Here is a 22,137-nt window from a genome sequence, read left to right as displayed (position 1 = left end):
ACCCTTTAATGCCGGGATGATCAGCGCCAGATCTGACCCTTTAATGCCGGGATGATCAGCGCCAGATCTGACCCTTTAATGCCTGGATGATCAGTGCCAGATCTGACCCTTTAATGCCGGGATGATCAGTGCCAGATCTGACCCTTTAATGCCGGGATGATCAGTGCCAGATCTGACCCTTTAATACCTGGATGATCAGTACCAGATCTGACCCTTTAATGCCGGGATGATCAGCGCCAGATCTGACCCTTTAATGCCTGGATGATCAGCGCCAGATCTGACCCTTTAATGCCTGGATGATCAGTGCCAGATCTGACCCTTTAATGCCTGGATGATCAGTACCAGATCTGACCCTTTAATGCCGGGATGATCAGCGCCAGATCTGACCCTTTAATGCCTGGATGATCAGTACCAGATCTGACCCTTTAATGCCTGGATGATCAGTGCCAGATCTGACCCTTTAATGCCGGGATGATCAGCGCTAGATCTGACCCTTTAATGCCGGGATGATCCGTGTGGTATGATGTCATGTGACTGCTGATGTCTGAAAAGCGCTATAGAAATCGAACAAATTATTATTATTAATGTGTCGTGATGTCAGGTGACGTGTCATGTGACTGCTGTGATGATGTCATGTGACTGCTAATCTGTCATGTGATCTGTCATGTGAGTGCAGGTATGGCCTCAGAGTTCGGCGTGCGAGGATACCCCACCATTAAACTGTGAGTCCTAACCCTAACTTTATCAACATTATAATATCTGTGTGTGTGTGTGTGTGTGGTAACGGATTGATCAAAAGAGGTCATGACATGAGAAATCACTTCGCCATGATCCGTTAAAACCTCCTGCAAGAGCCTAAAGTCCTCCTCAGGAACAAAGCGGTTATTGAGATCCAAAACGGCTCGGTTTGATATTCTGGGATTTGTGACATCACACGGACAAATACACTAGCATAAGCAGGTCAAGGTTATGTTTAACCCTTTCGTGTATTAGTTTGCGGGTCGTTTTGTGACGTTATTAGGGCGCTGAAGCTCCTGTTTGTTCTTCATCGTCTTCTTCAGCCCATAGAACCGTGTGGTAAAAAGTTGTGAAATTCTATAGAAGATAGAAGACCATCCCAAGAAAGAAAGTGTTGGAGTCTCTAACTCAATCGCTGCAGCGCCACCAACTGTCCCACTCATGTTTATGCTAATAACCTTTGAACCGGAAGGGCTAGAAACTATTTTTTCTAGACTCTGATGCCATTTTCCATCATAAAACGGTTCCCTCTTACCCTTTGCTCTGATTTTCACGAAAACTGAATCAGATCATGTTCACACTGTGCCGACAAAAAACATGCAATCCAAGTTGATTCAAACTAATTAGCCGAATTCGCCATGTCACCATGGACGCTATTCTGGCCAAACGTGGTGTGTGTGATGACAACCCTGACCTGAGGCAACCTGCCCAGTTTCAGAACAGCGCCACCTAGTGTTCATGAGATATGACCGTTAGACTGGGTGCAGCTTGCCTATCGTAAAGAAACTGGTGGTTATAGATTCAGTGGATCAGGCCGAGATCATAAATGGCATTTTTGCCAAAAGTTCCTGTCCACCATTTTGATTTTGCCAAACTGCAGCTGAGGCTGTTTCTGTGAAAAGATTTGACGTATTGACACCTAACTTCATTCAAACATAATGCTTTGTTCAAAAGTAATAAGCAATGGACCTAAACATGGCACATTAGAAGTCATTGGCCCCTTCTTTTTCAATCTATTATTATTTCCATCATAACTAAAATTCATGATTGGGCAGTCGGGAGTGAAGCTCGATCCCGTGGGATTCTGGGATCAGGGGAGGCAGGTGTTGATGAAACTCCCCGTGAGGCTAATGATTCGCCTAATGAAGTCTCTCCCCCAAGGAAACCTTGGCAAAGTACAGTTGTATCATTTTATTTGTTCATTTCATGTGTTATATTGTTGCTTTTGTTGGGGTTTCCAGCATTTATCTGTCCATCCTAGCCCTAATCTAGCAGCTAAACCCTTCCAGATCTGTGTTGTGTGTTGTTGGCGGTCTGAAAGCAGGACTGGGATGTTATCAGTGTCTTCATGCTCTCTGGAGGCCACTGCAATAGTCTTGTGTACTTCTGTAACCATAGAAAACATTCCTTTATGGCCGTTTGAATGCACAACACAGTTGCTGGAGCGATATCTTAGGACACATTGCATCATTTGCATGACAGCGGAGGGTTAATACATCTAATATGTACAGTATACACACACACACACACACCAAGGCTCTTTCGGACTCGCTGAAGAGCAGCTGATTTCTGGGTCATTTGTAGGGTTTGATTGCTCATGTTGTAAGAAGAGCGTTGCTGAAATGAGCCGGGTACTGGACGGGAAGTTCAACTGAGCAACTGATGCTTATTTTACTTTAATTTTACACGTCTCAGTAAGCGGCTGTTTTAGCAGAGGAGTGTAGACTTATACCCACTGCGATGCGAATTACAGGCTGAGCTTCACATCGGTGGCTCGGCCGCCTAGCCGTGGATTATCCCTTACAAATGCTTGCTTTGTTTATTTAAATAAAGATTTGTTTCTGGAATCAGTTAAGTCTCTCTCTCTCTCTCTCTCTCTCTCTCTCTCTCTCTCTCTCTCTCTCTCTCTCTCTCTCTCTCTCTCTCTCTCTCTCTCTCTCAGGCTAAAGGGCGAGCTGGCATATAATTACAAAGGGCCGAGAACCAAAGACGATATAATCGATTTCGCCAACAGAGTGGCTGGGTGAGAAATTAATACAGATGCTCTTTGAACATTTTTGATTATCCTTTTCTTTCTTCCCTTCTAAAAGCTTTAAAAGCTATCGGACGTAATTCAGTGTATAAACTATATATGCATTATTTCCAACAAAATGTTTTAGCCGCAGGAGTGTCCTGACCTCCATAACTGGTCTTGAGTTCATAAGCACAGCAGTGATGTGTGTGTGTGTGAATGTGGGTGGAGAGCAGGAGTCAACACTGCATTCAGATCATCCGGAAGGGTTCACAGCGCTTCACTTTTTACACACTTATTATTTTCTTCAAATTCTTCAAACAATACCCCATAATGACTGCGTGAAAGAGGTTTGTTTAAAATCTTTGCACATGTATTAAATATAAATGCATCAGTATTCCCAGCCTTTGCTCAGTGTTCTGGTAAAGCTCCTCTGGCTCCGATCACAGCCTCAGGTCCTCTTGAGTTTGGTGATCAAGCTCGTCTATTATTGGCCAGTTTCTCCCGCTCTTCTGTGCAGGACCTCTCCTGCTCCATCAGGTTGGATGAGGAGCGTCGGCCATTTTCAGATCTCCAGAGATGTTCAGTCAGGTCTGAGCTCAGGATGGGCTACTCAAGCACATTCCCAGAGCCGTCCCGTAGCCGCTCCTGTGTTATCTTGGCTGTGTGTTTAGGGTTATTATCCTGATGGAAGATGAACCTTCATCCCTGTCTGAGGTCCAGAGCGCTCTGGAGCAGGTGTTCATCAAGGATTCATCTTTCTCTCCATCCTGACTAGCCTCCCAGTTCCTGCCACTGAAAAACACCCCCACAGCATTATGCTGCCGCCACCATGCTTCACTGTAGGGATGGGATCGGCCAGGGGATGAGCGGTGCCTGGTTTCCCCCAGAGTTCAATCTGAGTTTCATCAGACCAGATAATTGTGTTCCTCATGGTCTGAGTTCTTCAGGAGCCTTTGGGAAACTCCAGATGGGCTGAGGAGTGGCTTCACCTGATTGGTGCAGAGCTGCAGAGATGGCTGTGGAAAACCGAAACGCTGTGAATATTCTCTGGATGCACTGAATGCATGTTCGTCATCTTAGTCGTCATCAGCCCTTAGAGACCCGTCCTGTTCCTGCCAGGACTTCTTTGGGCAGAGCCTGAATGTTTGTGGGACTGACGGTTAAGTAGAGATGCCCGAAAGGGTTTGAGTGATTAAAAATCAATATCTGACCTGATCAAATATACACGCCGTCTGCGACAACATCACGAAGGGCACACCAGGCTCGCTCTTCACTATGAACTGCGTTATTATGCACTAAACATGCCGGCAGATCAACAGCTGCTTGTTCTCTTCCCAATACAGTAGGAGGAATTGAGTAGCATGAATGAAATGTGTGTGTGTGTGTGTGTGTGTGTGTGTTTCAGACCTGCGGTGCGATCGCTCCCGAGCAGACAGATGTTTGAGCACGTGTTGAAGAGGCACAGTGTGTTGTTTCTGTATGTCGGAGGGGAATCTCCTCTTAAAGTGAGTTGATCTTCATCTCAGAGACACACACACACACACACACACACACACACACCTGTAACTCTTCTGATGCTGTGGTTTCAGGAGAAGTACATCGAGGTGGCGTCTGAGCTCATAGTCTACACGTATTTCTTCTCTGCGTCTGAAGATGTTTTAACTGAGGTGAGTTTTCCCTTGCAGAAGCTGCTCGGGACACACACACACACATACACACACACACGCGCACACACACACGAAGGCTCACTGTGAGTGTGTTGTGTCCTGCAGGCTGTAACTCTGCCTGAACTGCCCTCAGTTGTCGTCTTCAAAGATGGAAACTATTTCACGTATGATGGTAAGATAAGGATGTGAGTGAGTGAGTGAGTGAGTGTGAGTGTGTGTGTGAGTGACAGTGAGTGAGTGTGTGTGTGAGTGAGAGTGAGTGAGTGAGTGTGTGTGAAGTGGGCAGCGTTGATCCAATCCGTTTGTATTCGTTGTGTTCCAGAATATGAAGATGGCAGCTTGTCCTCCTGGGTGAACCGCGAGCGCTTCCAGAGTTACCTGCCGATCGACGGCTTCACACTTTACGAGCTGGGAGAAACCGGTAAGGGAGTGTGTGTGTGTGTGCGCGTGTGCGTGTGTGTTTGCGCCCTCAAGTGTGTGTTCCCTCGAGTTTGGATGTGTGTTTGTGTGTGCGTGTGTTCCCTCGAGTGTGTGTGTGTGTGTGTGTGTGTGTTCCCTCGAGTGTGTGTGTGTGTGTGTTTGTGTGTGAGGGTCAGATCCGCAGGGAGAGAGAGTAACCTCTGCTTATAGTCTTTACGGATCACCTTTATCACCTCGAGGTGTGTTCATTAGTGACAGCTGGTCTCCGTCTTGCTCAAGGAGGGTGTGTGTGTGTTGATCTGTGTGTGTGTTGATCTGTGTGTGTATGCGACAGGTAAACTAGTGGCGATCGCGGTGACTGACGAGAAGGATCCCACGGAGCAGAGCCTCAGGTACAGACGGGAGGGGGGAGCTGATGGGGGGTGAGCTGGGGGAGGAGGGGGATGGGGGGGTGAGCTGGGGGAGGAGGGGGATGGGGGGGTGAGGAGGGGGTGGTGCTCGTGAAGAACTGACTGTAGTTGATTTTTGTCCTTCAGGTTGAAAGCTCTGATCCAGAGAGTGGCAGCGGAGCACCGAGATCAGTTCAACAGGTGAGACTCACTTTGACTCTCTATAAACTGTCTATGAGCTCACTATGAACCGTCTATGAGCCCACTATGAACCGTCTATGAACCGTCTATGAGCCCACTATGAACCGTCTATGAACCGTCTATGAACCGTCTATGAGCCCACTATGAACCGTCTATGAGCCCACTATGAACCGTCTATGAGCTCACTATCAACCGTCTATGAGCTCACTATGAACCGTCTATGAACCATCTATGAGCCCACTATGAACCGTCTATGAGCCCACTATGAACCGTCTATGAGCCCACTATGATCCGTCTATGAGCCCGCTATGAACCGTCTATGAACCGTCTATGAGCCCACTATGAACCGTCTATGAGCCCACTATGATCCGTCTATGAGCCCACTATGAACCGTCTATGAGCCCACTATGGACCGTCTATGAGCCAACTATGAACCGTCATAGTTGAACACACAGCCACAGACGTCTATGAGCCCGTCTATGAGCAACCATGAACCGTCTATGAGCTCACTATGAACCGTCTATGAGCTCACTATGAACCATCTATGAGCCCGTTATGAAACGTCTATAAGCCCACTATGAACCGTCTATGAGCCCACTATGAACCGTCTATGAACCATCTATGAGCTCACTATGAACCGTCTATGAGCCCACTATGAACCGTCTATGAGCCCACTATGAACCGTCTATAAGCACACTATGAACCGTCTATGAACCATCTATGAGCCCACTATGAACTGTCTGAGCCCACTATGAACTGTCTATGAGCCCACTATGAACCGTCTATGAGCCCACTATGAACCGTCTATGAGCCCACTATGAACCGTCTATGAGCCCACTATGAACCGTCTATGAGCTCACTATGAACCGTCTATGAGCCCACTATGAACTGTCTATGAACCCACTATGAACGTTTATGAACCATCTATGAACCGTCTATGAGCCCACTATGAACCGTCTATGAGCCCACTATGAACCGTCTATGAACAATCTATGAGCTCACTATGAACCGTCTATGAGCTCACTATGAACCGTCTATGAGCCCACTATGAACCGTCTATGAGCTCACTATGAACCGTCTATGAACCATCTATGAGCTCACTATGAACCGTCTATGAGCCCACTATGAACCGTCTGAGCCCACTATGAACCATCTATGAGCCAACTTCTATGATCTCACTATGAACCATCTATGAGCTCACTATGAACCATCTATGAGCCCATTATGAACCGTCTATGAGCCAACTATGAGCCGTCTATGAGCCAACTATGAACCGTCTATGAGCCCACTATGAACCGTCTATGAGCCAACTATGAACCGTCTATGAGCTCACTATGAACCGTCTATGAGCTCACTATGAACCGTCTATGAGCCCGTTATGAACCGTCTATGAGCTCACTATGAACCATCTATGAGCTCACTATGAACCGTCTATGAGCTCACTATGAACCGTCTATGAACCGTCTATGAGCTCACTATGAACCGTTTATGAGCTCACTATGAACCGTCTATGAGCTCACTATGAACCGTCTATGAGCCCACTATGAACCGTCTATGAACATTTATGAACCATCTATGAACCGTCTATGAGCCCACTATGAACCATCTATGAGCCCACTATGAACCGTCTATGAGCTCACTTTGAACCGTCTATGAGCTCACTATGAACCGTTTATGAGCCCACTATGAACTGTCTATGAACCCACTATGAACGTTTATGAACCATCTATGAACCGTCTATGAGCCCCTATGAACCGTCTATGAGCCCACTATGAACCGTCTATGAACAATCTATGAGCTCACTATGAACCGTCTATGAGCTCACTATGAACCGTCTATGAGCCCACTATGAACTGTCTATGAACCATCTATGAACCGTCTATGAACCATCTATGAGCTCACTATGAACCGTCTATGAGCCAACTATGAACCGTCTATGAGCTCACTATGAACCGTCTATGAGCTCACTATGAACCGTCTATGAGCTCACTATGAACCGTCTATGAGCTCACTATGAACCGTCTATGAGCTCACTATGAACCGTCTATGAGCCCGTTATGAAACGTCTATGAGCTCACTATGAACCGTCTATGAGCCCACTATGAACCGTCTATGAGCCCACTATGAACCGTCTATGAGCCCACTATGAACCATCTTTGAGCCCACTATGAACCGTCTATGAACCATCTATGAGCTCACTATGAACCGTCTATGAGCCCACTATGAACCATCTATGAGCCAACTTCTATGATCTCACTATGAACCATCTATGAGCTCACTATGAACCATCTATGAGCCCATTATGAACCGTCTATGAGCCAACTATGAACCGTCTATGAGCCAACTATGAACCGTCTATGAGCCCACTATGAACCGTCTATGAGCCAACTATGAACCGTCTATGAGCTCACTATGAACCGTCTATGAGCTCACTATGAACCGTCTATGAGCTCACTATGAACCGTCTATGAGCCCGTTATGAACCGTCTATGAGCTCACTATGAACCATCTATGAGCTCACTATGAACCGTCTATGAGCTCACTATGAACCGTCTATGAACCGTCTATGAGCTCACTATGAACCGTCTATGAGCTCACTATGAACCGTCTATGAGCCCACTATGAACCGTCTATGAACATTTATGAACCATCTATGAACCATCTATGAGCCCACTATGAACCGTCTATGAGCTCACTTTGAACCGTCTATGAGCTCACTATGAACCGTCTATGAGCTCACTATGAACCGTTTATGAGCCCACTATGAACTGTCTATGAACCCACTATGAACGTTTATGAACCATCTATGAACCGTCTATGAGCCCCCTATGAACCGTCTATGAGCCCACTATGAACCGTCTATGAACAATCTATGAGCTCACTATGAACCGTCTATGAGCTCACTATGAACCGTCTATGAGCCCACTATGAACTGTCTATGAACCATCTATGAACCGTCTATGAACCATCTATGAGCTCACTATGAACCGTGTATGAGCCAACTATGAACCGTCTATGAGCTCACTATGAACCGTCTATGAGCTCACTATGAACCGTCTATGAGCTCACTATGAACCGTCTATGAGCTCACTATGAACCATCTATGAGCCAGTTATGAAACGTCTATGAGCTCACTATGAACCGTCTATGAGCCCACTATGAACCGTCTATGAGCCCACTATGAACCATCTTTGAGCCCACTATGAACCGTCTATGAACCATCTATGAGCTCACTATGAATTGTCTATGAGCCCACTATGAACCATCTATGAGCCAACTTCTATGATCTCACTATGAACCGTCTATGAGCTCACTATGAACCATCTATGAGCCCACTATGAACCGTCTATGAGCCCACTATGAACCGTCTATGAGCCAACTATGAACCGTCTATGAGCCAACTATGAACCGTCTATGAGCCCACTATGAACCGTCTATGAGCCAACTATGAACCGTCTATGAGCTCACTATGAACCGTCTATGAGCTCACTATGAACCGTCTTTGAGCTCACTATGAACCATCTATGAGCCCATTATGAACCGTCTATGAGCTCACTATGAACCATTTATGAGCTCACTATGAACCGTCTATGAGCTCACTATGAACCGTCTATGAACCGTCTATGAGCTCACTATGAACCGTCTATGAGCTCACTATGAACCGTCTATGAGCTCACTATGAACCGTCTATGAGCCCACTATGAACCGTCTATGAACGTTTATGAACCATCTATGAACCGTCTATGAGCCCACTATGAACCGTCTATGAGCCCACTATGAACCGTCTATGAGCTCACTTTGAACCGTCTATGAGCCCACTATGAACCGTCTATGAACCATCTATGAGCTCACTATGAACCGTCTATGAGCTCACTATGAACCGTCTATGAGCTCACTATGAACCGTTTGAGCCCACTATGAACTGTCTATGAACCCACTATGAACGTTTATGAACCATCTATGAGCCCACTATGAACCGTCTATGAACCATCTATGAGCTCACTATGAACAGTCTATGAGCTCACTATGAACCGTCTATGAGGTCACTATGAACCTTCTATGAGCCCACTATGAACCGTCTATGAACCCACTATGAACGTTTATGAACCATCTATGAACCGTCTATGAGCCCACTATGAACCGTCTATGAGCTCACTATGAACCGTCTATGAGCTCACTATGAACCGTTTATGAGCTCACTATGAACTGTCTATGAGCTCACTATGAACCGTTTATGAGCCCACTATGAGCCCACTATGAACCGTCTACGAGCCCACTATGAACCGTCTATGAACCATCTATGAGCTCACTATGAACCATCTATGAGCCCACTATGAACCATCTATGAACCATCTATAAACCGTCTATGAACCGTCTATGAACCATCTATGAGCTCACTATGAACCATCTATGAGCCCACTATGAACCATCTATGAACCATCTATAAACCGTCTATGAGCCCACTATGAACAGTAGGGCTGTGTATTGCCAAGACTCTGGCGATACAATACGTATCACGATACAGGGGTTACGGTACGATATATTGCAATATATTGCGATGTTTCTTTTTTGTGTGTTTTTGTTTTTTATAATTTAAAAGAACAAAGAACACAACCATAAGCCTAAAACATGAGACAAAGTATTTTATTTAATTAATACAGTATAGTTTATATCACTAATCATATGCAATGTGCAATCTAAGTTAAGGGGAATGTAAAGTGACTGCAGGATTCTTTGTGTAAATGTTTTAAAGGTTCACAGTATAGCAGTGGCTATTTAACAACAGGGAGTGCAGTCCATTTCATGACTGAATGACAGTTTTGACTGATTGAAACATCTATGAACCCACTGTGAAACATCTAAAAACCCACAATGAACCGTCTATGAACCCACTGTGAACCGTCTATGAACCCACTATGAACCGTCTATGAACCCACTGTGAACTGGTTATGAACCCGCTGTGAACTGTCTAAAAACCCACTGTTAACCGTCTATGATCCCACTATAAACCGTCTATGAACCGTCTAAGAACCCACTGTGAACCGTCTATGAACCCACTATGAAATGTCTATGAACCGTCTAAGAACCCATCGTCTATAAACCCACTGTGAATCATCTATGAACCCACCATGAACCTTCTAAAAACCCACTGTGAACCATCTAAGAACCCACTGTGAACCGTCTATAAACCAACTGTGAACCGTCTATGAACCCACTGTGAACCGTCTATGAACCCGCTGTGAACTGTTTATGAACCCGCTGTGAACTGTTTATGAACCTGCTGTAAACTGTCTAAAAACCCACAGTGAACCATCTATGAACCCTCTATGATCCCACTATGAACCGCCTATGAACCCAATATGAACTGTCGATGAACCCGCTATGAACCATCTATGAACCCGCTATGAACCGTCTATGAACCTACTGTGAACCTTTCATAGAACCCGTGTGTGTGAGTGATTGATGCTCAGTCTCCCATCAGTGTTGATGATTGCAGTGGGTCTCATGGGTCTCTTGCTCTCTGTGTTCCAGGGATTTCCAGTTCGGCCACATGGACGGGAACGACTACATTAACAGTCTGATCATGGGGTGAGTGTGTGAGTGTGTGAGTGTGAGAGTGTGAGTGTGTGTTCCCTAACCCCCTGCTCTTCATCTGCAGTGAGGTGTCAGTGCCCAGCCTCCTCATCCTCAACACCTCTAATGAGCAGTACTTCCTGCCGGAGGAGCCTCTGGAGAACCTGGAGCAGATGCTGCGCTTCTTCCACAGCGTCCTGGACGGCAGCGCGCCGGTGAACATCACTCGCATCACTTCCTGTCACCTGACTGACTTACTATAGGCTTACTCAACACTGGTTATAGCTCTTACTATAGGCTTCCGTTACTCAACACTGGTTATAGCTCTAACTATAGGCTTCCGTTACTCAACACTGGTTATAGCTCTTACTATAGGTTTCCGTTACTCAACACTGGTTATAACTCTTACTATAGGCTTCCGTTACTCAACACTGGTTATAGCTCTTACTATAGGCTTCCGTTACTCAACACTGGTTATAGCTCTTACTATAGGTTTCCGTTACTCAACACTGGTTATAGCACTTACTATAGGCTTCCGTTACTAAACACTGGTTATAGCTCTTACTATAGGCTTCTGTTACTCAACACTGGTTATAACACTTACTATAGGCTTCCGTTGCTCAACACTGGTTATAGCACTTACCATAGGCTTCCGTTACTCAACACTGGTTATAGCACTTACTATAGGCTTCCGTTACTCAACACTGGTTATAGCTCTTACTATAGGCTTCTGTTACTCAACACTGGTTATAGCACTTACTATAGGCTTCCGTTGCTCAACACTGGTTATAGCTCTTACTATAGGCTTCCGTTGCTCAACACTGGTTATAGCTCTTACTATAGGCTTCCGTTACTCAACACTGGTTATAGCACTTACTATAGGCTTCCGTTACTCAACACTGGTTATAGCACTTACTATAGGCTTCCGTTACTCAACACTGGTTATAGCTCTTACTATAGGTTTCCGTTACTCAACACTGGTTATAGCACTTACTATAGGCTTCCGTTACTCAACACTGGTTATAGCTCTTACTATAGGCTTCTGTTACTCAACACTGGTTATAGCACTTACTATAGGCTTCCGTTGCTCAACACTGGTTATAGCTCTTACTATAGGCTTCCGTTGCTCAACACTGGTTATAGCTCTTACTATAGGCTTCCGTTACTCAACACTGGTTATAGCACTTACTATAGGCTTCCGTTACTCAACACTGGTTATAGCACTTACTATAGGCTTCCGTTACTCAACACTGGTTATAGCTCTTACTATAGGTTTCCGTTACTCAACACTGGTTATAGCTCTTACTATAGGCTTCCATTACTCAACACTGGTTATAGCTCTTACTATAGGCTTCCGTTACTCAACACTGGTTATAGCTCTTACTATAGGCTTCCGTTGCTCAACACTGGTTATAGCTCTTACTATAGGCTTCCGTTACTCAACACTGGTTATAACACTTACTATAGGCTTCCGTTACTCAACACTGGTTATAGCACTTACTATAGGTTTCCGTTACTCAACACTGGTTATAGCTCTTACTATAGGCTTCCGTTACTCAACACTGGTTATAGCACTTACTATAGGCTTCCGTTACTCAACACTGGTTATAGCACTTACTATAGGCTTCCGTTACTCAACACTGGTTATAGCTCTTACTATAGGTTTCCGTTACTCAACACTGGTTATAGCTCTTACTATAGGCTTCCATTACTCAACACTGGTTATAGCTCTTACTATAGGCTTCCGTTACTCAACACTGGTTATAGCTCTTACTATAGGCTTCCGTTGCTCAACACTGGTTATAGCTCTTACTATAGGCTTCCGTTACTCAACACTGGTTATAACACTTACTATAGGCTTCCGTTGCTCAACACTGGTTATAGCTCTTACTATAGGCTTCCGTTACTCAACACTGGTTATAATACTTACTATAGGCTTCCGTTGCTCAACACTGGTTATAGCTCTTACTATAGGCTTCCGTTACTCAACACTGGTTATAACACTTACTATAGGCTTCCGTTACTCAACACTGGTTATAGCTCTTACTATAGGCTTCCGTTGCTCAACACTGGTTATAGCTCTTACTATAGGCTTCCGTTACTCAACACTGGTTCTAGTTCTTACTATAGGCTTCCGTTACTCAACACTGGTTATAGCTCTTACTATAGGCTTCCGTTGCTCAACACTGGTAAATAGCTCTTACTATAGGCTTCCGTTACTCAACACTGGTTATAACACTTACTATAGGCTTCCGTTACTCAACACTGGTTATAACACTTACTATAGGCTTCCGTTACTCAACACTGGTTATAGCTCTTACTATAGGCTTCCGTTACTCAACACTGGTTATAGCACTTACTATAGGCTTCTGTTACTCAACACTGGTTATAACACTTACTATAGGCTTCCGTTGCTCAACACTGGTTATAGCTCTTACTATAGGCTTCCGTTGCTCAACACTGGTTATAGCACTTACTATAGGCTTCCGTTACTCAACACTGGTTATAGCTCTTACTATAGGCTTCCGTTACTCAACACTGGTTATAGCACTTACTATAGGCTTACTCAACACTGGTTATAGCTCTTACTATAGGCTTCCGTTACTCAACACTGGTTATAGCTCTTACTATAGGCTTCCGTTACTCAACACTGGTTATAGCTCTTACTATAGGCTTCCGTTACTCAACACTGGTTATAGCTCTTACTATAGGCTTCCGTTGCTCAACACTGGTTATAGCACTTACTATAGGGTTCCGTTACTCAACACTGGTTATAGCACTTACTATAGGCTTCCGTTGCACAACACTGGTTATAGCACTTACTATAGGCTTCCGTTGCTCAACACTGGTTATAGCACTTACTATAGGGTTCCGTTACTCAACACTGGTTATAGCACTTACTAAAGGGCTTCCGTTACTCAACACTGGTTATAGCACTTACTATAGGCTTCCGTTGCTCAACACTGGTTATAGCACTTACTATAGGCTTCCGTTGCTCAACACTGGTTATAGCACTTACTATAGGCTTCCGTTGCTCAACACTGGTTATAGCACTTACTATAGGCTTCCGTTGCTCAACACTGGTTATAGCTCTTACTATAGGCTTCCGTTACTCAACACTGGTTATAGCTCTTACCATAGGCTTCCGTTACTCAACACTGGTTATAGCTCTTACTATAGGCTTCCGTTACTCAACACTGGCTATAGCTCTTACTATAGGCTTCCGTTACTCAACACTGGCTATAGCACATTCATTACAGTAAATATGGAAATGAACATGAACTGAGATTAAAACATGCTTTAATATTTTAAAATATTAGTTTAACCAACACTGATCAGGCATAACATTATAGCCACCCAAACAGCCCTGACCCGTCTCTGATGGACTCCTCTAGACCCCTGAAGTTGTGCTGTGGGATCTGGCACCAAGATGTTAGCAGCAGATCCTCTAAGTCCTGTAACTTAGAGTCATATTGTAAGCTTTGAACTAAGATGGCTGCCGAGGGCAGGAGTGGTTTGTTGGGCTCCACTCATGGCCTTTGTATTTTACAATTTTTATTATTGTTATTGAGTGCATGGACCTATAACTTCTTCCCATACAACAAGGATAATTTGGTTAGTATATTTGATCGTGAACAAACAAAGCTTTATATGTTTGGACAAGGACACCTCACTTTGCATTCCATCTGGGCATCAAAAGGCCTGTGTCAGAGCGATAGAAAGAACGCAAACAGATTACCAACACGGCAAGGCAGAGCATCTGCCTCTAAAGTTATGTTGGTGCTTATATTATTGGCTGGGGATATTCATCTGAACCCTGGTCCAGCCATGTTTGAGCACCATACGAGTTCTGTGGAGGTGATATCTGGCTCTGGAGATACGGCGCAGATGACGCCGCAGATGACTTCGCCCCTTGCTATACCGGTGCATCACGTGGCCGACCTGGAGGGAACGCTGGATCTATCAGAACTGTGCTACGCCGGGAAGCGGAGCGCATTGGCGCCACGTGTGAGGAATACGGGACGCGGCCACGCTGGTGAGTCATCTTGCGTGTCAGATCCCCATTCAAGGACTGTGCTGGTTAGTGACCGTGATTCCTCGACAGTTGTGGGTAGCGGCCAGGGCTCTCACTCTCGATCGGGAGATGAAGCGGTGATTAACGTTAACAAGGCGTCACATATGCGCAGGGATGGCTCGGACAGTTGTGCAGCACAAAAACAGAAGCAACATTTATTTTTTCAGACTGTGAATCATGCCCGTGTTCTCTGGGACGCTAAGAGTAAGCCAAAGGGAATACTTGGGGGACATCTAAATATACGCAGCCTCATCCCCAAAAGGGATCAGGTTTCCGCACTTCTTTTGGACTCGAATTTAGATTATCTTTGTCTGACAGAATCTTGGCTTCACTGTACTATACCGACCACCATGTTGGATATTGCCGGATACCAGTGTTTTAGAAAGGATAGGAACATTGGTAAGGGAGGAGGAGTATTAATATATATTAAAGAGAAATTTAAGTGTAATGAAATTGTATTGAGTACTACTTTAGAATGTCTAGCCCTGAATGTAGTTTTATCACCTACTATGTATTTTAATATTGTTGTTCTTTACAATCCACCCTCTCATAATAGTATTTTTTATGATGAATTGAGCCATGTATTGAAACAATTAGACTCGTATAGAGAGACAATATGGTATGGTGATTTTAATATTAATTGGTCTGATAAAAGCTGTAAACAAAAATTAAAAGCATCCTTTACAAAATTCAATTATCAACAAATGATTGTAGGACCTACAAGGATAACTCGACAGACTAGGACCCTTATTGATCTTACATTTACTAATAAGTCTGAACGTATAACACGGACTTATAATCTTATTACAGGACTTTCGGACCATAACATGATCCTAACTGTTAGGAAACTGACCAGAAACCGTTTGCAGTATTTTGGTAAACCTGACTGTGAAAAACTAAAAAACATTATCCCAAAATCTAAAATTGTACAATTTGAAAGTGAATTTTATAATATAAACTGGGAACAGATTACGGCTCTGGAGGATGTAGAGGAGTGCTGTAATGCCGTGACGACAGCGATTACAGGAATAACACAAAAATTTACAAAGCGAATAAAAACTAGACAAAAAAAAATAACTATACCGTGGATTAATAATGAAATACATAAACTTATGAAAAAGAGAGATTTGGCTTTAAAATTATCATTACGCACAAAACTTAATATTGATTTTTTGATTTACAAATGTCTAAGAAATAAAGTTGTACTTGAGCTGCGTAAAGCAAAAGCTACATACTATACACAACTAATTGATAATGCTAAAGGTAACAGTAATTTATTATGGAAGCATTTAAATAATATGACTAACAAATCTAATAAAAATAAAAGAATTACAGAACTTAGCATTAATGGTAATATCATAACTAATAGTGCTGCTACGGCAAATGAGTTTAATACATACTTTTTACAATCAGTTGAAGAATTGACACAAGGTTTTCAACATGTAGAAAGCCAGATCTCTACTGTGAAAGTTGTTGCAACAGATTGTTTTTGTATTAAAGAGACTCAAGAAATAAAAGTTATTGATATAATAAATAAACTTTCTAATTCAAAATCTAATGACATTTATAATATGAATAGTAGTTTTCTTAAAAAATATAGAGATGTTCTTGTCAAACCATTGACACATCTTGTTAATTTGTCTATAAGAACCTGTACATTCCCGAGTGCTTGGAAAAAAGCAGTAATCATCCCAGTATTCAAAACAGGAAGTCAAGATTCTATGTGCAATTATCGTCCTATATCAATTTTACCAGTTATATCTAAAATTATCGAAAAAGTTGTAGCAGCTCAATTGATTGACTATCTAGAATCCAGACAGCTCCTCCACCCACAGCAGTTTGGCTTCAGACCAGGGTACTCAACTGAAATGGCAAACTGCTGTCTAATTGAAAATATTAAAAAATCACTAGATAAGGGTATGGTGGTGGGTGCTGTCTTCATTGACCTCAAAAAGGCCTTTGATACGGTCAATCATGGCTTACTTTTATCTAAAATGTTAGGTTTTAATTTTTCTACTGAGGCAGTTATGTGGTTTACTTCTTATCTTCAGTCTAGAGCACAGGGTGTTAGAATAGATCAAGATATATCAGCATTTTCAAACATTAAAATCGGTATTCCACAAGGCTCTATACTTGGACCGCTGCTTTTCAGTCTCTTCATAAATGACTTACCTGTGCACTGTGCAGGGGCCAGCTGTCAACTTTATGCAGATGATGCAGTTTTTTACATCGCTGCTAAGTCGCCTAAACAGGCTGCAGAGGCATTGTCTGTATGTATGTCTCCTATTCAACAGTGGCTTAGTCAAAATCAGTTAGTCTTAAATGTTTCTAAAACAGTTTCTATGTGTTTTTCTATTAGGAAACATGATTTAAAAGGAAATTTTATTATTAATTTACAAAATGGAAAAATTGATTCTGTTACAGATTTTAAATATCTTGGATTGGTTTTAGATTCTCAGCTTACATTTAAAAAACATATAAAGAAAATTTCAAGAACAATACAAAGTAACCTTAAGTGTTTTAAATTAATTAGAAATTACATCCCAAACCAGGCAGCACTGTTGTACATGCACGCTATGGTATTTTCTCATATATCATATTGCGTAACAGCATGGGCACAGGCTGCTCCTACTGTAATTAAAAGTTTAGGTTCATTATATAATCGTGCAATTAAAATCATGGACAAAAAACCGATTCGATATCATCACTGTGCTATTCTTAAAAAATATAATTTAATGAGTTTTGATAGTTTTATTAATTTTAGTTTTCTTAAATTATTGTATAAATGTTTTAATCATTTAACGCCTGAACCGTTAAGTAAATATGTGGAGAAACTGAACAGCAGTAGAGTTACGAGAAGTAATACACACCATGATTGTAAAACTGCAGGACTAGTTTTGGTCAGACAGCTTTTTCTGTTAGAAGCTCTAAACTCTGGAATTTATTGCCACCTGATATAAAAACTATTCCTGATTTTAAATTGTTTTCTTCCAGACTTAAGACATGGTTAAAGATAAATCAGACTTGTACTCACTTATAATATCATGATTATATTTTGTATGTTTGGAAGTTATAGAGTATAATTGTTTGAATTTTATTATTGTATGAATCAGTTTTTAGATACTTTTTTGTATTTATTGTATTTGATTGTATAAAGGCCCTTCTAGGGACAAGTGTTGCAAATTAGCCTTTGGCTATATACACTGTGATACAGACATCAGATTGTTTAGTTTAAATGATCTATGTTGGTGGTATCTGTCCCTATCAAATAAATTATTAAATAAATAAAAAAATAAATAAATAAGTTGTAAGGTGGGGCCTCGACGAATCAGACTTGTTTGTTCGGCTCATCCCACAGAAGCTCGATTGGATTGAGATCTGGGGAATCTGGAGGCCGAGTCGACGCCTCAAACTGGTTGTTGTGCTCCTCAAACCATTCCTGAAGCATTTGTGCTTTGTGTCAGGAGCATTATCCTGCTGGAAGAGCCACAGCCACCAGAATACCGTTTCCATCAAAGGCTGAACATGGTCTCAGCCAGAGCCGGCTATGCCGCCCCATACGCCTCAAACTGAGCTGCTCTGTGTATTCTGACAGCTTTCTATCAGAACCAGCATTAACTTCTGGAGCAGATTGAGCTCCAGCAGCTCGTCTGTTTGATCGGACCCCACGGGCCAGCCTTCGCTCCCCACGGTCATCAATGAGCCTTGGCCGCCCATGACCCTGTGGCCGGTTCTCCACTGGTCCTTCCTTGGAGCACTTTTGATAGATACTGACCACTGCAGACCGGGAACAGCCCACAAGAGCTGCAGTTTTGGAGATGCTCTGACCCAGTCGTCTAGCCGTCACAATCTGGCCAAACTCGCTCAAATCCTTACGCTTGCCCATTTCTTCTGCTTCACACACATCAACTCTGAGGACTAAATGTTCACTTGCTGCCTAATATACCCCACCCACTAACAGGAGCCGTGATGAAGAGATCATCAGTGTTATTCACCTCACCGGTCAGTGGTCTTCATGTTATGCCTGATCTGTATATGTTAAATAATCTTAGCGGATGAATCCTTATTGTAAAGCACCACTAAAATCATTTCCTTCCCCAAGTGAATGAGACGAGTTGAGTAGCTTTAGTGAACGCTAATATCCACGAGACCTTTCCTTCTGATGATTGACGTCTTATCCCATCAGGCTCACGGAGGAGACGGAATACTCCAGAGGATCAAGCGTGTGGCGTTCGACGCCCGATCCACCGTAATGGTGAGCTCAAGAAGTTAACTAACTCCAGGAAGTTTAAATCAACTGTTCATTACAATATAATTGTATTATTAACTGTTACTCTAACATCAGGAGTTGTATATATTATCGTGACAGGTAGAGGTCTATCCGTGTTAAATATAGATCCGGGTCGCTAAAGACCCGCATGTGTTCGAGTGTCTGGCGAAACAGTCACGCATTTAAGGGTTAAAGGAGTAAATGAGATTGTAAGGGCTTGCAGATGTTCCAGTGTGTTTGAGTGCTGTCATCTCTCCCTCTCCATCCCCCTCTCCACCCCCCTCTCCCTCTCTCCATCCCTCTCTCCATCCCCCTCTCCATCCATCCCCCTCTCCATCCCTCTCTCCACCCCCCTCTCCAACCCCCTCTCCCTCTCCATCCCCCTCTCCCTCCCTCCATCCCTCCCTCCATCCCCCTCTCCATCCCTCTCTCCACCCCCCTCTCCCTCTCCATCCCTCTCTCCACCCCCCTCTCCCTCTCTCCATCCCTCCCTCCATCCATCCCCCTCTCCATCCCCCTCTCCATCCCCCTCTCCATCCCTCTCTCCATCCCTCCCTCCATCCCCCTCTCCATCCACCTCTCCATCCATCCCCCTCTCCATCCCCCTCTCCACCCCCCTCTCCATCCCTCTCTCCATCCATCTCTCCATCCATCTCTCCATCCCTCTCTCCACCCCCCCTCCATCCCTCTCTCCACCCCCCTCTCCATCCCTCTCTCCACCCCCTCTCTCCATCCCTCTCTCCATCCCTCTCTCCACCCCCCTCTCCACCCCCCTCTCCACCCCTCTCTCTCTCGTCTGCAGTCGGTGTTCCGCAGTTCTCCGCTGCTCGGTTGTTTCCTCTTTGGTCTTCCTCTGGGTGTGATCAGCCTCATGTGTTACGGCATCTGCACGGCCGAGTCTGACGACGGGACGGAGGACATGGAGTTGATGAAGACGGATGAAGAGGAAGAGGAGGGAGAGGAGGAAGAGCAGCAGCGACTCACAGCAGGAAACACGGACCACCTCGCAGGAAAGCTCCAACACAAGGACCCCAGTGAAAAAAAGGCTGATTAACGAAGGTGTAGAAACTGACGGAGAGAGAGAAACGCCTCGGAAGAGGAGCGATGGCCTCTTCATGGGATGGTTTTCATTATCCGGTTTCTTTATGTTCAGAATTTCCCTAAATGTCCATAAATGCTAAGTTTTGATTGCGAGCGTTTCGAGGCGTTTGTTCACACACGGCACATGGACAGAAGACAAACGCTGACCTTTATGCTTATTAATAATCATTACTGTAATGTGCCCTTATGAAGCGTGATCTACAGTCACTGTAAAACGGTTGAACATGCGAAAACCATTGATATCCGAACGGACACGCTTTGCTTTGCTTTTGAAAGAGAAAGTGCAGTTATTGTTGTATAAAGACTTTATCTACAGAGGATTGTCTTACATGAGATTAATCGCCATTTGCAGAAAATAATGACGCGCAGCACAGCTTTCCCTGAGCTCGGCTGGGAGGGTTACAGTTCCCGGGAACTGATCGAGCCGCGATGGATGGCGGGTAAGAGCGCGTTTATTTCTCAGTCAAGTGACGGACAAAGGCTTGATGCGATTATATGCACTGAACACATTAACATAACCAACATTTGTCTGGATCCTGAGCCAATCAGACGTGAGCTTTCCTTCTGTAGGGTGCTATTCGTTTTATAGAGCCGTGTCCGTTTGTGTTTCATAGATAGAGAAGGCTTTCTGTGTACCAACATTTCCTCAACTTTACTGCATTCTTATTCACTTCTCACTGCTATGCTGTTTGTGTGTGTCTGCTGCACACTTGTCACCGCTGTCGTGTGTGTGTGTTTCACACACTTTTATACAGTGGTGTTTGCAGTCTGAGCCCGAGCTGTGGTGCGCTGGAACGCTCTCGTGTCTGGACGCTGAACGTGACGAGCCACAGCCTCTGGTGATGAAGTGTCGTCAGCTCCGCTAACTTTGCCTTCACATTCCCTTCAATGCCTGTTACTGATCCTCATACTTTGACAGATCAATCGTCTCACTGTTTGTGCTGTTCATTAAATGTTTATTTTGTCTCTATCTCGTGTGTTCATCGATATCATGATAAAGTACACTTTGAATAGATGATTATTATTAGCAGAATGTGAGAAGTGTGTCTAATTAAATAAAAAATGGAGCGTAGCTGGAAGAAAAAAATAGAGATGTTTCGCATTTCATGGTAAGACAGCATTATTGCATACACAAACTGCTAGATCTGCTTATTTCTCATCTCTTTTAGAAGAAAACAAACACAACCCTAAGTATTTATTCGATACAGTGGCTAAATTAACAAGAAATAAAGCTTGAACTTCTGACGTTTGTAAACAGCACAGCAGTAATGACTTTATGAACTTCTTTACTAGTAAGATTGATAATACTAGGAATACAATTATAACCATGCAGCCGTCTATTACAGTATCACTTCAGACAGAGCATTGTAGTTTCACTGAGGAAAAATTACACTCATTCACTGCTATAGGAGAACACACACACACACACACACACTCATTCACTGCTATAGGAGAACACACACACACACTCATTCACTGCTATAGGAGGAGAAGAACTGGCTAAACTTGTTAAATCATCAAAATCAACAACATGTATGCTTGACCCTATACCGACTAGGCTATTAAAAGAGATACTTCCAGAGGTCATAGATCCTCTGCTTAATATCATTAATTCATCTTTGACATTAGGATATGGACCAAAAACTTTTAAGTTGGCTATAATTAAACCACTTATTAAAAAAACGCAA

General features: G+C 43.6%; 1 protein-coding gene across 1 annotated transcript in view; it reads left to right on the top strand.

Annotated features, from left to right (window-relative positions):
• tmx3b (thioredoxin related transmembrane protein 3b) overlaps positions 1 to 21,419 on the top strand; it is a 30,995-nt gene extending 9,576 nt beyond the window's left edge. The window contains exons 5-16 of the mRNA XM_067434603.1: positions 677 to 722; positions 2,681 to 2,761; positions 4,158 to 4,257; positions 4,342 to 4,419; positions 4,525 to 4,591; positions 4,742 to 4,840; positions 5,174 to 5,231; positions 5,376 to 5,429; positions 10,962 to 11,018; positions 11,089 to 11,218; positions 19,265 to 19,333; positions 20,151 to 21,419. Of these exons, the coding sequence (XP_067290704.1) occupies positions 677 to 722; positions 2,681 to 2,761; positions 4,158 to 4,257; positions 4,342 to 4,419; positions 4,525 to 4,591; positions 4,742 to 4,840; positions 5,174 to 5,231; positions 5,376 to 5,429; positions 10,962 to 11,018; positions 11,089 to 11,218; positions 19,265 to 19,333; positions 20,151 to 20,402 (1,091 nt within the window). The 3' untranslated portion in view covers positions 20,403 to 21,419. The remainder of the gene's footprint in view (positions 1 to 676; positions 723 to 2,680; positions 2,762 to 4,157; positions 4,258 to 4,341; positions 4,420 to 4,524; positions 4,592 to 4,741; positions 4,841 to 5,173; positions 5,232 to 5,375; positions 5,430 to 10,961; positions 11,019 to 11,088; positions 11,219 to 19,264; positions 19,334 to 20,150) is intronic.
• Positions 21,420 to 22,137: the final 718 nt, after the last annotated feature.

The sequence above is a fragment of the Pseudorasbora parva genome, chromosome 24, assembly GCF_024679245.1.
Source record: "Pseudorasbora parva isolate DD20220531a chromosome 24, ASM2467924v1, whole genome shotgun sequence".
NCBI classification, from domain to species: Eukaryota; Metazoa; Chordata; class Actinopteri; order Cypriniformes; family Gobionidae; genus Pseudorasbora; species Pseudorasbora parva.
This window is presented reverse-complemented; position numbering and strand designations above follow the sequence as displayed.